Source organism: Miscanthus floridulus, chromosome 15 (assembly GCF_019320115.1).
Source record: "Miscanthus floridulus cultivar M001 chromosome 15, ASM1932011v1, whole genome shotgun sequence".
Taxonomy (NCBI): Eukaryota; Viridiplantae; Streptophyta; class Magnoliopsida; order Poales; family Poaceae; genus Miscanthus; species Miscanthus floridulus.
Window position 1 is genome coordinate 74,844,804 of NC_089594.1, and position 12,649 is coordinate 74,857,452.

Here is a 12,649-nt window from a genome sequence, read left to right on the forward strand (position 1 = left end):
CTCTGAATTTACAAGTATATTAGTCCTTTTTGTAATGAAATCACTTTGTTAGTGGCAAATTTGTGCAAAAATGAAAAAAAAAATCATCTTTTGCTATGGCAAGCAGTTTTTTAACTTCCTCTTTTTGTAGAAGAGGTTTTAGTACCCTCCGACCCTTCCCATGGTTTAAGTCGTAAGAAACTAGGAACGTGGGTGAATTAATTCTGATTGCACTGGTGAGCAAAGAGGTTGCAGCCGCTGGGGCGTGGGTCTCCCGTAGTCCTACTAGTTGTACTTAGAATTTGTTCCCGAAATCTTAGTCCTTAGGACTTGTTTACGAGGGCGGTAAACTTAGAGAATATTTGCAAATATAACACAGGAAGTTTTTTGCAAGCGTACTTGTATCATTCATGTCAGCCCCCGAGTGAGGTCTGACCCCTCGCGATTTGCAGGGGTCGGAAGTCACTAAGGATCGAGGTTTTGTAAAGACAAAAACTGATAAGGAAGAGTATGCGTTTATTTAAGGGTAAAAATGACGTAGCTGCTCAATGTTCCAAGCATTGGTGAAGACCTCGACGTTGATGGTTTTCAACCTGTAGGAGCCTAGGTGAAGTACTTCGACAATGACGTAGGGCCCCTCCCAGGGCGGTGAGAGTTTGTGGCGGTCCTTGTTGCTATGTACAAGGCGGAGGACGAGGTCCCCGACGTTGAAGGCTCGACCCCGCACCCGTCGGCTGTGGTACCGTCGTAACGCCTGCTGGTACTTAGCCAAATGGAGGAGGGCGATGTCGCGGGCTTTATCTAGCTGGTCCATGGTGTCTTGGTGAGATGCCTCGGCCCCCTATTCATCGTATGCTCTGATTCTTGGTGCTCCATAGTCGAGGTCCGTGGGGAGAACAGCCTCGGAACCATAGACCATGAAGAAGGGTGTGTAGCCGATGGCCCAACTAGGAGTTGTCCTTAGGCTCCAAAGCACGGCCGAAAGCTCAGCGAGCCAGCGCACGCCAAACTTGTTCAACCGGTTGAAAATTCTAGGCTTAAGGCCTTGAAGGAGCATACCGTTTGCGCGCTCGACCTACCCATTCGTCCGGGGGTGTGCAACGGCTGCCCAATCGATCCGGATGTGTTGTTCATCGTAGAATCAAATGAATTTCCTATTGGTGAACTATGTGCCGTTGTCTATGATGATGGAGTTCGGTATTCCAAAGCGACGGATGATGTCGAGGAAGAATAGCACAGCTTGCTCGGATTTGATCATGGAGATCGGTCGAGATTCAATCCATTTTGTAAACTTGTCTATCATGACAAGTAGGTGGGTGAAGCCCCCGGGCGCCTTTTTGAGTGGCCCAACCAGGTCGAGCCCCCAGACCATGAAGGGCCACACAATGGGGATCATCTAGAGCGCCTGGGCCAGGAGGTGAGTCTGTCGAGCGTAGTACTGACATTCTTCGCAGGTGCGCACAATTTGCTCAGCATCGGCTACTGCGGTGGGCCAGTAGAAGCCTTGTCGGAATGCATTCCCAACCAAGGTCCTTGCTGCGGCATGATGACCGCAAGCCCCACCATGGATATCACCTAGCAAGAGTTTTCCCTGTTCGCCAGGGATACAGAGCTACAGGATCCCGATGTGACTCTGTTTGTAGAGTTCGCCCTCTACAAGAACGAAGGACTTGGCACGATGTGCGAGCCGTCAGGCTTCCGTCTTGTCCGCTGGTAGTATGTCGTGGAGGAGGTAGTTGAGGAAAAGCGTTCTCCAATCGTCGGGAGGGTTGGACTCCACTACTAAGTCCTCTTCAAGCTCCATAACCTCAGGGTCGGGTGGAGCAGCTGGCGGATCAGCCCCTGGGGTCGGACTAGATGGGCCATCGTTGGTTTGTTCCAACCCCGCATAGCGTACCGAGGGTTTGTGTTGATCGCTGGCAAAGACGCCTGCTGGGATAGGCTCTCGGCCAGATGCTGCTTTTGCCAGCGTGTCGGCTGCTTCGTTGAGGTGCCTTGGGATGTGATTGAGTTCGAGGCCATCGAATCTATCCTCCAGCCGTCGGACTTCTTGATAGTATGCCTCTATCTTGGCATCGTGGCAGCTCGACTCCTTCATGACCTGGTTGACGACCAGCTGGGAGTCGCCTCTAACATCAAGACGTCAGATGCCTAGCTCGATGGTGATTCGTAGGCCGTTGATGAGCGCTTCGTATTCTACGATATTGTTTGATGAGGGAAAATGGAGCCGAACCATGTAGCTCATGCGGACCCTGAGGGGAGATACGAAGACTAGTCCCACGCCGGCGCCTTTCTTCATCAGTGATCCAACGAAGTACATCGTCCAGTACTCTTGATCGACGACTGCTGGTGGGATCTAGACCTCGGTCCACTCCACGATGAAGTTAGCCAACACCTGGAATTTGATCGCTGTTCGAGGGGCATAAGTAATGCCTTGATCCATTAGCTCGAGCGCCCACTTTGTGGTTCTTCCTGTAGCATCCTGGCTATGGATGACCTCACCAAGGGGAAAGACGTCATGACTGTCATAGGGTGTGACTCGAAGTAGTGGCATAGCTTTCTCTTGGTAATGAGGACGGTGTAGAGGAGTTTCTGGATTTGGGAGTAACGGGTTTTGGAGTCGGATAGTACCTCGTTGATAAAATACATAGGGCGTTGTACCTTGAAGGCATGCCCCTCCTCCTCTCGCTCTACCACTAAGGCGGAGCTGACCACTTGCGTGGTGGCCGATATATATAGTAGGAGGGATTCTCCGTTGCATGGAGGAACTAGAACCAGGGGTTTAGTTAGAAATTGTTTAACCATGTCAAGTGCCTCCTGAGCCTCGGCTGTCCACTCGAAGCGGTCAGATTTCTTTAGGAGTCGATAAAGGGGGAGTCCTCATTCGCCGAGGCGCGAAATGAATCGGCTGAGTGCGGTAAGGCACCCTGTGATCCGCTAAACCCTCTTGATGTTTTGGATCGGCCCCATCTTTGTGATGGCTGATATTTTCTCCGGGTTGGCTTTGATGCCACGCTCGGAGATAATGAAGCCGAGCAGCATGCCCCTCGGGACCCCGAAAACACATTTTTCGGGATTGAGTTTGATATCGTTAGCCCGGAGTTTCGCAAAGGTTTGTTCAAGGTCGGCGACAAGGTGGTCAGCTTGCTTGGATTTGACTACGATGTTGTCAACGTAGGCCTCAATAGTCCGCCCGATGAGGTCACCGAAGCAGTTGAGCATGCAGTGCTGGTAAGTTGCCCCAGTGTTCTTCAGTCCAAACGGCATTGAAACGTAGCAGAACGATCCAAAGGGGGTGATAAAAGACGTCGCGAGCTGGTCGGACTCCTTCATCGTGATCTAGTGGTAGCCAGAGTATGCGTCAAGGAAGCAGAGGGTTTCACACCCCGAGGTGGAATCGACTATTTGGTCTATTCATGGCAAAGGAAACGGATCCTTTGGACACGCCTTGTTGAGGCCTGTGTAATCGACACACATTCTCCATGTCCCACTCTTTTTTCTCACAAGAATAAGATTTGCTAACCACTCTGGGTGGTATACTTCTTTGATGAACCCAGCAGCCAACAGTTTTGCTATCTCTTTGCCGATGGCCCTGCGTTTTTCCTCATCGAAGCGGCGCAGGCGTTGCTTCACCAGCTTGGAGCCTGGGTGGATTTTTAAGGTATGCTCAACGACTTCCCTCGGGATGCCTAGCATATCCGAGGGTTTCCACGCAAAGATGTCTTTGTTATGCGGAGAAAGTCAACGAGCGTGCTTTCCTATTTGGAGGAGAGCGCAGTACCGATGCGTACCCTCTTAGCATCAGAGCTACTGGGGTCCATGAGGACCTCCTTGGTGCCCTCTGCCGGTTTGAATGACCCGGTTGTTTTCTTGGTGTCGGGCAATTTTTCGGCAACCTCCTCCCTGAGGGTGGCGAGCTCTTCAGAGGCGACGACTGTTGTGGCATGGCCGCAGCATTCGACTTCGCACTCGTAAGCATGATGAAAGGAGGTGCCGATGGTGATGACCCCACGGGGGCCCGGCATCTTCAACTTGAGGTACGTATAGTTGGGAACGGCCATGAACTTCGCATAGCATGGTCGTCCCAGGATAGCGTGGAAAGTTCTTGGGAACCCCACTACGTCAAAGGTGAGGGTCTCAGTCCGATAATTGGACCGATCCCTGAAAGTGACGGGCAGATCGATCTGCCCCAGTGGCATGGCCTGCCTACCAGGCACGACGCCATGGAAAGGTGCTCAGACGGGGCGAAGGTTGGTTCGGTCGATGCCCATCTCGTCGAGCATCTTGGCGTACATGATGTTGAGGCCGCTGCCTCTGTCCATTAGTACTTTTGTGAGCCGCTTTAGGCCGATAATCGGATCGACAACAAGCGGGTACCTTCCCGGGTGTGGGACGGCATCCGGATGGTCAGTTCGGTCGAAGGTTATGGCGGATTCTAACCATCGGAGGAAAGCAGGTGTGGGGGATATACCCCCGGGTACCACAAGATGGTACATGGGCCACACCATCCGAGGTGGCCCGGCCCGTAAGATCAAGGCGTGCACATGAAGATTACAAGTTGTACTAGATATTGTAATAGTACCAAATTGGATACTTTACTTGTAACCTTGTCTCTTCAGAGTATATAAGGAGAGACAAGGGTCCCCTAGAGGACAAGTTAATCTGTATACATCTCAATACAATACACCAAAGACACAGGACATAGGGTATTACGTCGATCAGACGGCCCGAACTTATCTAAATCGCTATCTCTACGCCTTGTGTCACCGTCTGGTTCCTAATTACACACACCGTCCACCGACAATCTACCACCACGAGCACCCCCCTCGGTGGACTACTGACCATATTTCGTCAACAGTGGTGCGCCAGGTAGGGGGTGTGCGTGCTGATCTGTGGCGAACCAGATGGACCTCAAGATCATCAACATAGTCCGCGAGAATTCGTCAGATCACGGCAACAACCATCTACGATCTACGAGCGTCATCCCACGATGATATCCGACGGTGGTGCTCTTCCTGTCGTGGGACTGCGGCATCTCCAGGCAACTTGTCGCAGGATCAACAGGTGGCCTCGACGATCAGCATCGCAACAAAGAGCGGTGTCTGCACTTCAATGAATCTAGCAACGGAACCGCTGCCACGTGATAGGGACCATGCAACCCTTGATCAGACATCGCGGGCGGTGCTGGTCATTACATGCATCATCACCAGAAGGATCAAAGGCCACATCAACGATCGAACCATGCCCATGCAACCAAGGAAGCATATATGTGGTATACAGGGCCATGCATGCATCAATGGAGTGCGTATACATGTATATGTCACCATTTTCTTGCATAGCATCTGATACTTCGTACAAGACCATGCATGCAAGCCAATTTGCACGTATGCATGCACCATATAGGCAAGACGATTAATCAACCAACTAGCAATCAAGAGCACATGGGCATCTACAAGATCCAACCAGCTATGGAATCAATCTGCTACGACGGCAACTCGGTAACTTCCGTTGTGGACTGACGTGTCGATCTGGTCATCATTCCGAGAAACTCCTGGTGATGGAATCCATCCACAAACGGCGGTAAACACTCTAGAAGATCTAAAGCACAACTTCATGGAGGTCGACTTCATGGGTACGTGAGGCACGTACGGCGCCATGCGGCAGCTTGCCTGCCTCTGCACGGGCACTGCCGCATCAGTCTACCTTCAGCAGGCAAGCAAGCTATTGAGCAATCCAAATCCAAGATGTACACGTCCCAGGGTGCGTATGTTTCCATCTATTAACAAGAAAGCAGCGAAGAGTCCATATACAAGCGATGCTCTATGTACCTCTACGACAGCACCACACGGATTGACATCGCCAAGATCCGAACCACGTCCGACTCCAACTCAGACGTGATGGGGGCTTCGGCTTCCGCGCTGATTGCCTACTACGACAAGAGTCCGACGTCTTCACGACATGACCCAATCCGACATACAAGCAATCAGGAGTTGTATGTATTCATACATGTACGTTGCGTGTACTCAGCGTCAAGGCCATGGGAGGCCTCTGGACGTCGCGGCCTCTGGAAGGCCATGCAGTAAGGCCGTCGCTGCGGTGATGTTTTGGCTTGCCCGAGCGAAGTGAGGAAGGCCCTCGTAATCGGTGAGGATCCTCTGGTGTATGGTGCAGGCCATGGTGCGTGCGTGCCCACCGCCTTCACGGCGTTCAATCTCGCGATTGATGTCCGCGTACTCCTGGACGAGCCCTTGTCCAGCCTCATCGATTTCCAGCTTGCGGGTTCTCAGCTGCTCCATCCCCAAACGAGATGGGGGTGTTGCCTCTCCCCTGGATCCGCCGTCAGGGTCGTTTGTTAGGGTAGCCTCTTCCCCGGAGATGTCCTTGGCGTGCCCCTCGGGGGTCCACACCATGAAGCACTCTCGAGAAGGGTGATGGCTCCCCCTACCGGAGTTAGAGCTAGAGGATGACTCTGGTTCCTCCGCGAGGAGCCCGTAGAGTGTCTCCGGATCGTGTTCGATTACCCCCACAAACTCGCTGTCCGTAGGAGGTTGAACCATGCGTAGTGCCAGAAGGTGGCCGGCGGTCGCCGCGGCGTTGCGGAGACCGAATGGAAACGCTGTCGGGGCACTTCGTACGGGGCCTTCTGGAAACAGGGTGATGTTGCGCGGGGGCTCCCTAGATAACTGGGGTCTAAGGGAGTCGCCCTGCAGGCCCTCAAGCCTCAGACGGCTAAGGTTGAAGGAAAGGAGAGACTGTGCGGCCGTGTGGGTCAGCGCCAGTTCTCCTCTTAGTGTGACGATGAAATCTAAGTCACCGAAATGCACATGTGTGCCTGGGGCCCAGCTGATTGCGTGGGTGGCCATCCGAGGCCTGATTTGGAACGCGCAAGGCCCCTACCTGACGCGCCAACTGTCGGTGTTTCGTACAAGCACCGGCAAGTAAATTTATAGTAATGCGCGTTAGGCTCGGATGGTGCGCTAAAGGACACAAGATTTATACTAGTTCGGGCTGAATATCCCTATGTCCAGTTTGTTGTTGCTCGTATTATTAGCACCATGAATGGTTCGTAGTAGGGGATACAAACGATCGAGAGAGGGACAGGTCCTAAGTCTCTGATGGAAGGGTCGAAAGGAGGCCAAGAGCTTGGTAGCAGCTTGACTGTGTGTGTGTGTATCTTGTGTCGTTCGGTCTCTCCCTCTGTTGGAGGAAGCGCATCCCCTTTTATAGATGAAGGGGGTGGCTTTACAAGGGTGAGGGCTTAGGATGCGTACTCTACCTAGTCTTGTGGCTTACATCTACCCAGCCTGGTTTCTCATTCTGATGGGTATGAAAGGATGATAAGCGCCTACAATACTGTCGATGCCCCTGTAGAATGTCAGGATGGTTATAGAATACTGTCCTGCGCAGGGTATGGGCTGTAGTACAGTGGTTTTGACTTATGAACCTCGCCCAGCCTTGCTCCGCACGCCTTCTGGCTTGTATGAGTCTCTGTCGGAGGGACACGGGGCCGAGGTCTGGAGTAGCGCTGTGGGCAAGGTCCTTTGATTTGGTGGACCCGAGGGGTCGGGAAGCGGGCGCCGCTCCCTTGGGTCCATAACGTGGTGACGGCATGTCCGTCATTCGTAGAGATCACAAATCCTTTTCTGGAGTGTAGTGGTTATCGTGTATCTTCGTCGGGTTCTGTGTCCCAGAGCTGAAGGCGGCGCCTACAACTCTACAGGGCGAGGAGCACGCACCTGCAATACCTTTTGGGCTCTACGGCGCCCGGAAGGGTCTAAAGCACCTGTCTAGTCGTTTCCTAGCAGTACCTTTCTTACCAGGGCGCAGGGTATGGTCCTTGAAGCCATGGTTGACCCAAACGTCTTGTCTTGCTCTGTACCCATCATCATGAGGGAACGGGAGAGAAGTTATCAGGTAAGATGAAACCAGTCTTTGGACATCGAACGGGGCGAGGTTCGTCCTCGGTCGTCGGGCGAGGCGGAGTCCAGTCCTTATCCCTTGGGCATGACTGAGCCCACCCCTCGGGGGTCGGGTGAGGCGGAGTGTATCCCTCAATCCTTGGGCGAGGCGGAGCTGTCTCGAAGGCGTCGGGTGAGGTGCCTTCAACCCTCGGGCGAGGTGGAGCTGTCCCGAAGGCGTCAGGCGGAACGGAGGCCAGCCCTTAGCCCTCGGGTGAAGCAAGGCTGGCCCAAAGACGTCGGGTGAGGCGGGGCTGGCCCAAAGGCGTCGGGCGAGACGGAACCTAACTTCCGTCATTCGGGCAAGGAACGCAGCGGCGCCCTTGTTCGTCCAGAAGTTTTTAACATTCGATGGTTATTGGTTACACCTCCTGGGGTACCCAGTATTAGGTCCCCGACACACGTGCATCTGACATTCAACAGTATTATGGGCGCCTACCATCATCATGTACTCATCGGCGTGGACAACAAGGCTTAGTAGCATACGTACTCTCTCCCTTTCACATGTAAGACCATCCCCTTCATCTATAAAAGATGATGCGCTCTCTCCAAATAAAGAAGGTCATTCAGACTCATCAGATCGATCAAGTTCACTAGTACACAACCACAGAACCGCCAGATTCGAACCACAAGCACACGCTTGAACACTTAGCTCATAGCGGGACTCCCGTCACTCTCGGCCCTTCTGACCGGAACCCGACCGAACCTCTTGTACCCCCATTTTTCTTCTTCTCGTTTGTAACCCCACTGCAAACTTAGAGCACCTGTGCTCAGGAATAAAGTCATCGACCGACTTAAACTGGACGTAGGGCACATTGCCTGAACCAGTATAAACTCTGTGTCATTGAGTGCTATGCCACCTTCGATCATAACGTACGGCAAAACTACAAATATTTACTTGTTGGTCACTTTCTGCACCGACATGTGTTCTATAATAGTGTTTTTTCATACCTTTAGTAATAAAATCTACAATTATTTAATTTCTTGAAAAAATAGAAATGACTTTTTTTTTTGGGACGGGGGTGCTAGTGGTTTGTTGGGGCCCTGGGAAGTTGGAGCTCGTACGGCCGCACTTGTGCGATCGGCGACGTGGCATGCGTGCGTTCAAGCGCAAAGCGATAGGCCGGTCCAGCGCGAACGGGAGCAGGAGAAAAACACAACACAAGCTATGCTTCGCCTTTCCTGTTTCCTCGACCGGTCACCAACCACCTCACGCCGACGTATCAGGACACGCCCGTGGGGCCCGGCCTCCCCTGGGGCTGGGGCCGCGTAGTCCGTCGCGACACGATCGACGCGGGTCCCGCACTCCCGCAGCAGCTAGCGCAGCCATGCATCCACAACGTCCGGTGTCTGTCCGGGGTCGCCGCGCCGGCGAGCGGCACAGACGACGACGCGCGACGGACAGCGACGGCGCACGCCCACCGATCGGTCTGGCAGTTTTGTGGTGGTGGTGCAGGCGCGACGCGAGGCTGGCCGGGCGTGAGAGAGAGAGAGAGATGCTCATGCCGCCGTCATGCATGGACGATAAGGAACGAAAGGAAGCACGCACAGGGGCCGGCCGGCATGCCGGGTCTCTCTCCCGCAAGCCGCCGTAAAGGTACCGATCGGTTGCTCCGAGAGCGCGCGTACGTACGCCCCTGCATGCCCCTCGTCGATCCATAGAATTTTTTTCGAGACGGGAGCCACTCGAAAACCTGCGATCTGAGGAGACGACCGCGGCTGCAGGGCACCCACACGCACCTGACGAGCGACGCGTCGTGCCGTGTGCGTGTACGTACGTACATAAACATACGCGCGCACTGGACTGTCACGTGCGTATACGTACGTTTCCGGGTACAAATAAAATGGCAACCGACCATGCATGCATGGATGGCGCCATGCGCACCCGGGCCCGATCGAGCGGCGTAGGTCGATGGCAGCCGATCCACCCCGGCCGTGCTCCGCACAGGATCGGAGGCGGCCACGCACGGCCGGTCCGTCTCGAGCGGCCGCCGATCGAACGACAACATGGCATGCAAAGGGCGGACACGCGCTCGTCTTCCCGGCCGTTGGCGTCTCGTCAGCGCGTCGATCACGTCGTGGACTTGGGGCGACCTGCCTGCGAGTAGCGCCAAGACCGTAGGACTGTATGTGTGGGTCCACGGCACATGGGGGCACTCCGACAGGTGGCGCGGAGCTAACGGCTCGCAGTAGTTGCATGCATGCATGTATCGATTGCCATTGCTACCAACGCGCGCTGTCCCCGTGCCGGAAAGTCCAACGGCGTTGGCGTGCATTGCCGCTCTTGGCGCACTCTCACCGGGCCACCGACCCACCGCATCGACCTCTGCCTGACTGCCCGGTGCGGATCCATCATCAGTGATGGTGATGGCTCGGCGCACCCATGGAGGCATGGACGATGGACGATGGACGATGGACGATGGACGATGGACCGGACCACAACAGTGCACTCTCGTGCGCGCATTTCACCCACTGGAGTTGGAGCAGTACATCATGGAAGCTCGGCGGTCGACACGTACGCGCACGGTCACGGTAGCGGACAACCTCTGTGCCTTTTGTTTCTGATCACCTTTCTTCCTGCTTTTTTGTCAGACACACTACTACCATCGCGCACATGCATCCTCCACAGAGATGCCTTCTAGTACGTTCTCCAGCTCAAATTCATAGGAATTCAAGAACTAATCTGGGTAGAAAAAAAAATCTTAACATCCTAGAATTTCATCCAAACACTTTTGGATTTTAGAGGATTCTAACACACAGACACATAACTTAAGAAATATCGGTAATCTAAAAAAAATAAGAAATATCAGAGATTTTTTTCATTTAGAATCCGGATTTTAAAATCTCATCCAAACATGTCATAATTTGGGGATGGATACGACTTGCAGTTTCAGTCCATGAGTATACCGCACGCCAAATGCATAAATCGATCCCGTGCTTATATTATTGTGAGGCAAAATTAAATCCGTAGCACCGTAGAAATACGTTTCCCCTCTCTGTACGTACTGTACATACGGGTACCCTAATGTAGCCCTGCACCGAAATTAATGCGACTCGACGAGTCGGCGTGCGCAACCGACGACGTATGGAACTGAACGACCCGATTCGCGGCGTATCCTCGGCCGGCGGTGGCACAGGCCAGTGTGGTCACTGCCTCACTGGTCCTACACGCACCCGTTCCGTTCGCACGTGGCCCAAAGGCATGCATGCCCAGACCGCGAAAGATACCGAGACGCGTTACGTTTACGTACTAGCTGCCGTGTGAGGTGTGATGCCAGCGGCCGCACGAGTCACATGTTTGCCGTGCCCCACATGATGTATCACACATCACACATAATAAAATAATACTGCTAATAATACTCATATAGTACTACTAGTAGCGTATCGATCTGCTGCACTTGCACTGCACGCGTCCCTATCACGCAGGTTGAGACGTGACGTGGCACCACCGTCTTCACAGCTTCACGTAGCACAGTACGAGCGGATCGATTCCAAATCTTACGACCTTTACTTCCCCTTACAGAACGAAGTGCAAGCATTCTTCAGAGCTTCCACATACACCGTCACGGGTAATGGACATTGCACCCTGTTCTGGGAAGACAGATGGATCAATGGTGATTCAGTCAGCGACATCGCACCTTGCCTTTATCACCTGGTGCCACCAACAGTCCGCCGCCGGCAATCCGTAACCATGGGGTTGCAAAACAGGACATGGGCGCGCAGCATCGCCGGAGGACTTTCCACCCAGGCCATCATCGACTACCTATATCTATGGAACGCCGTGTCAAATGTTCAGTTAATCGATCGCTGAAAGCCAAAACATTGTTCTGGCTTATTTGGTGTGAGAGAAAAACACGGTTCCGATTGAAAAAGAAAATGAAAAATACTGATTATAAGACCGGACCAATATGGCTATGGAGATAGGACTCCGAACGGCGGGTACACAGCCAAGTCAGCGTACCGCATGCTCCATGCGGGCTCGAGCCCCTTCCTCGGCCACAAGCTGGTCTGGAAAACTTGGGCGCCACTGAAGATCAAGATCTTCCTCTGGCTCGCCCTAAGGCGTAGACATTGGACCGGGGATCGACGGAGAAGACATGGACTCGACGCAAGGGAGCTTTGCTATCTCTGCGATCAGGAGGTGGAAACTATTGACCACATCATCGCTACCTGCTCGTTCTCCAGGGAGGTCTGGTTCTTCGTTCTGCAAGCGCTGCTGCTACAACTACCTCAGGCTGCGCCGACGACGCTGATCTGGTGGCGGCGGCTGCGTTCATCGATCAACGGCGAACGGCGGCCAGGTCTGGACTCTCTATTCGTGCTGGTCTTGTGGCAGGTCTACAAGGAGCGCAACGCGCGTTGCTTCAGGAGCTCGACATCCACGGTCACCGATACACTACAGGTCATAAAGGCGGAAGCAGACCGATGGATCGAAGCCGGCGCCGATGGACTGAAAGTGCTAGCTGAAGGATAGTGTTTCAGACCGGAAGCCGTGCTTCTTGAATGTAGTTTCAGAAACGTAGCCATCATGTAAAATCCAGTTTGCCGGAGACGGCTTCTTGTACTATAAACCTCTTTCTTCTAATATAATATAATGATACGCACGTGCGTATTCGAGAAAAAAAAATACTGAAAGTCAAAAATGCAAGTTGCTCTGCGCATTCGTGTTTGACCCGGCCCGTGCCGGCGGGCTGCCGGCCGGCCTGCCGCTG

At 53.4% G+C, this 12,649-nt stretch overlaps 2 protein-coding genes across 2 annotated transcripts in view; one reads left to right on the forward strand and one right to left on the reverse strand.

Annotated features, from left to right (window-relative positions):
• Positions 1–3,737: 3,737 nt before the first annotated feature.
• On the reverse strand, positions 3,738–4,178 carry LOC136507673 (uncharacterized). The gene has a single exon (XM_066502326.1). It carries the CDS (start codon positions 4,176–4,178, stop codon positions 3,738–3,740), a length of 441 nt encoding a protein of 146 aa, XP_066358423.1.
• Positions 4,179–11,628: 7,450 nt separating this feature from the next.
• Positions 11,629–12,649, forward strand: part of LOC136507674 (uncharacterized) — a 3,453-nt gene continuing 2,432 nt past the window's right edge. Inside the window, exons 1-2 of the mRNA XM_066502327.1 lie at positions 11,629–11,727; positions 12,123–12,273. Of these exons, the coding sequence (XP_066358424.1) occupies positions 11,629–11,727; positions 12,123–12,273 (250 nt within the window). The remainder of the gene's footprint in view (positions 11,728–12,122; positions 12,274–12,649) is intronic.

Excerpts from the sequence above, each read along its gene's own strand:
- LOC136507673 (XM_066502326.1), bottom strand. The coding sequence starts at position 4,178 with ATGCCACTGGGGCAGATCGATCTGCCCGTCACTTTCAGGGATCGGTCC.